Genomic DNA, 4,162 nt, shown 5'->3' on the forward strand with positions numbered 1-4,162 from the left:
GTTTGTCGTTTTTGTCGTGTTATATATATCTTTAAGTATGAATGAAATACACTGATAGTTATGTCACATTATCTTTGTCGTGTCGTGTTGTCGTATTTTAATTGGTTCGTTTTCGTATTAATGAAAAAAAAAACATGACACCGTGTCGTGTCGTGTTCGTGTCATTCAAAACCTTTTCGTGTCGTGTCAGACAAAAACACGACACGACTATCCGATTTAACATGCATAATTGTAAGAAAATAAGAAAAAAAGTTAAAAATTATAGAAATCGGTTACTCTCAATGGTTAAACGGACCGGTTAACACGATTTTAAAACATTGCTAGGATAGCAAAACCCTTAGATCAAGACCCTCTGGAGCAAAACCCTAAGACCAAGACCCTCCCTCAGTTCTTTGACGCAAAACAATGCAGAAAATTTTCTTGATGCGGGGTCTTAATTCGCTCTACGCTAAATCGTCCTCCTTCAGTGCACACAACCCTCACTACAAAACCCCTTCATTAGTCTCCTTTGCTTTTCATAATTTGTATACATCTAAATCCGAATCGTCTTATGAAACCCCTAATTCTCATCATCCAGAAAACGAAACTCAAGATGAAAATCCCGTCGATGTAGAGGATGTCAGCAGTGCAGGTAAGTATACAACACTATTTGCATTCTAATTAATCCATATTCTCTCTAACGTAATTGTTTTAGTTGTATATACAAACTTTGTTCCCAGTAGCTTGGGAGTTTTTCCAAAATCATGCTAAAATTCTTCCAATTTCACCCATATCCCTCATCCCTCCATTTAATTTTTACTAGGGTTTTGTGCACATAACCTTCTGTGAGAACAAACGCATAATCAGCTTAGAAAAGAATGGAGGGTTCTGAGGAAAAAAATATCCTTTTTTATTCAAAGTTAAATTTACATGAGTTTTATACATTGGAAGTGATTTACAGTATCATTTTTTTTGTAAGCTTTCCTTAGTCAAATTCACAAGTGACGTGGTATTAACAACGTTATTTATTCATCTTTCTTTTTGTATACCAATGTTATTTATTCATTTGTTGCTCCAAATATTTTGTTCATCTAGGAACTTGAATCTTGGAGAGTTCACCAAAGTATGGAGACTCATTTAAAGCAATTGTAAACTAGTAGTGTACTGGTTTTTAATTGAGGGATCAAATTGGAAATAATAGACAAAAATAGTTGCCACATCATCATTCAATGTTCACACACATAATACACATGTACATGTTATAACTGATTGATATATCCAACATGCAAACAGGGATGCAATATTTTTGGTTGAAATCATTCAGTATCTAATCTATGAACTGTTTTATGACAGATCTTAAAACACAGATAGACAAGTTTTATAAGGGAGATGTTGAAGCAATACCAGCCATTTTTGAATCTATATTGAAAAGAAAGTTATCGGGGAAGCATGAAGAGTCGGATGATGAGTTGATGAATGAATTCAGACATGATCAAACAAATGAAGTTAGCAATGAAGAGATGGATTCAGATTCATATTCAGACACTGATTCAGATTCTGATGAATAGTTAATGGATTGATATGTTAGTGGACAGAAAATATATTTTAAAGAGTAGAATTTTTTATGACATGACATGACAGAGCAAGTTATATTATGTTTGACATGTATCAAACAAAAAATTGAAGAAAGGTGAGATAGTCTGGATCTCTCATCTGTGCAAAAGACATAAATGCCCTTATCTTTACCATGATGTTCATCCAAAAAATGTCTGGTCGGGTCTAGTCCAGGCAAGCCCTACTTTTAGACATTTTTGTGTTGATTTTGTTAGCAATATCCAATCGTTTGGGGCTTCTATTTAGATTTAAAACTTTTATCCTTAAGTTATTCATCAAACTTGCAAATTTATTAATTGAATTTTCTTATGGCAACTCAAGTTATATATGTAAAAATTTAAAAATAATAAATGTAAGATTTTGATTTTTTATACGATTTGTTTAATCTAAAAGCTAAATATACTGAATGTATGTTAGAATCAAAAAATGGCGATGATTAGTTTTAGATTTGAAAACAAAATTGTATTACTTATAAATATACCTAGATTGTGGAGTGCTTCACAATTTGGTGCTATTGTTTGCTTCTTTTAAGTCGTTTATAAATAAAGTGTTTAAATAGTTAAGCTGATTACAATAAAATTAGTTCAACCAAGTTTTAATAAAATAGACAAATTCTCTAGTATGTTACAAATTCTTCTTGACTATCAAAACCATGTTCAGCTTCTTTTCTAAAATTGGTTAATATCATTATAACCCATCAAACTATTTGTATCTATTATGATAAGTCCCTAATTATTTTTTTTAAATGTATTTAAGGTCCCTAAACTTGTCGTAACTTGTTATTTAGACCATTTTACCCGGTTTTACAGGTTAACAATAAAATTTGGCATCTTATTGGCAGATTTCGTCAGCTTAATGCCACATTGTGTTGATATAATGCCCACATGGATATCAATTTTCTTAAACCTGTATCTTAGTAAAGACACATTCTTAGGTCCCATTTGATAGTTTCTGTCTGGAAAAGTGTTTTCTGGGAAAGTTTCTGACTGGGAAATAAATCATGTTGTTTGATTGTACATCTGATTGACTGTGCTGAATGATGAAAAAAAGTAATAATTCAATATAAAAATAAATTTAGAAAAAATGTAACATCTCAAAAATACAGGCCAAAAATTTCATTTTTAAATACGTCATTATAAAACCAACAGTGTAATAAAACATCTGTGATATCATGTCATGTCAAAACCAAAGTAGAAATAATCAAACGTGTTATCATAAAATAAGATCAGAGTGTAGTCCCGAAGATCTCATGTGCGGAAAATCATAGTGTGATGCACTGCGATCAAGCCGGCTCCTTTCCTTTAAACACGAAGTACCTGAAACCAAAACTGAAAACCGTAAGCACGAAGCTTAGTGAGTTCCCCCATCATACTGCATACCATACAATCACATAACATACATATATTGGCAAGCATATGTGGGTGTCCGACCTACCCCTTCGGTCCTCTCGACCGGATACTGACCAGTATATCTGGGAGCTTGCCTCCCCTTCGGTCCTCTCGACCGGACACTGACTAGCATATCTGGGTGCTGGTCTCCCCTTCGGTCCTCTCGATCGGATACTGACCAATATATCTGGGACCTTGCCTCCCCTTCGGTCCTCTCGACCGGGTACTGTGGACTATTTCACCCCCTACCACTACCACATAACACATATATCTCATAAACTATCTAGCATGGCTGGGCATAACCGCCCCTTCGGCCCTATCGACCGGTGTTTTGGGGGACTATCTCCCCCTACTGTCACTAGCACATAACATCATATCATACTAGCACAATAACATATCACAGGTAGTAGCAGACCTAGATGAATATCACAAAGACAAACATTTATCATACAATCCTACTGGTGGGTCGGCATTGTGGCCGTAGACCCACCGCTACTGGAAGGTAACTCACATTGCACTGCTGAAGTCCCATAGACTCAACCCCACACTGCTGAAGTCCCGCAGACTCGACCCCAGCTGTTGGATGACAGATTCTCGATCTGTCAATATCAAAACATCACCCAATTAATAATTGGGTCCCAACATATAACCAACAGTACATTCTTTGGATAATTACTACATTACCCCAAGCTTGGCTCATTCAAGCCCAAGGCCCAATCCATAGGCCCAAAGTCAATTAGGAATCAAACCCAACACATGGCCCAATTTTCCAAATTGGGCCCAGTCCTATACATGGTCTTATTCTAAGGCCCAACATCATATAATCATTAAGGCACAAGCTATGGCCCAATTTTCCAAATTGGGCCCAAACCCCTTACATGGGCCTTACCCTAGGCCCATTAAATTATTCTAGTCCAATCGCTTGACTTTGGATGGCCCATTAATAACCTGATCATCAAGGCCCAATAAAGAGGCCCAATAATAAACCAAAATGAGATTAGGGTTTCACATAAAATGACGATTAGGGTTAAGTGTTTCTCACTTAACCCATTAAGGACTTAATCCATTAAGTTCATCACTATTCTAAATAAATCATATGGTGTGATTGGGCTTAACACGCAATTCCATTCCAGTGGCCCAAATGTGGGTCCCGATAGGTCCAAGCCTATAAATCCAATATT

At 35.8% G+C, this 4,162-nt stretch overlaps 1 protein-coding gene across 1 annotated transcript; it reads left to right on the forward strand.

Annotated features, from left to right (window-relative positions):
- The first annotated feature begins 318 nt into the window (after window positions 1-318).
- Window positions 319-1,847, forward strand: LOC145071393 (coiled-coil protein). Its single transcript, XM_079018290.1, has 2 exons — window positions 319-631; window positions 1,333-1,847. Exons 1-2 carry the CDS (start codon window positions 406-408, stop codon window positions 1,545-1,547), a joined length of 441 nt encoding a protein of 146 aa, XP_078874416.1. The 5' UTR covers window positions 319-405; the 3' UTR covers window positions 1,548-1,847.
- Window positions 1,848-4,162: the final 2,315 nt, after the last annotated feature.

Source organism: Lactuca serriola, chromosome 8, assembly GCF_051521515.1.
Source record: "Lactuca serriola cultivar US96UC23 chromosome 8, Lser_US96UC23_V15, whole genome shotgun sequence".
Lineage (NCBI taxonomy): Eukaryota > Viridiplantae > Streptophyta > Magnoliopsida > Asterales > Asteraceae > Lactuca > Lactuca serriola.

What these genes read in the sequence shown, in the direction of transcription:
- LOC145071393 (XM_079018290.1), top strand. Translation starts at nt 406, where the DNA reads ATGCAGAAAATTTTCTTGATGCGGGGTCTTAATTCGCTCTACGCTAAA. An exon ending in AGAGGATGTCAGCAGTGCAG is followed by an intron (nt 632 to 1,332) that starts GTAAGTATACAA and finishes GTTTTATGACAG; the next exon opens with ATCTTAAAACACAGATAGAC.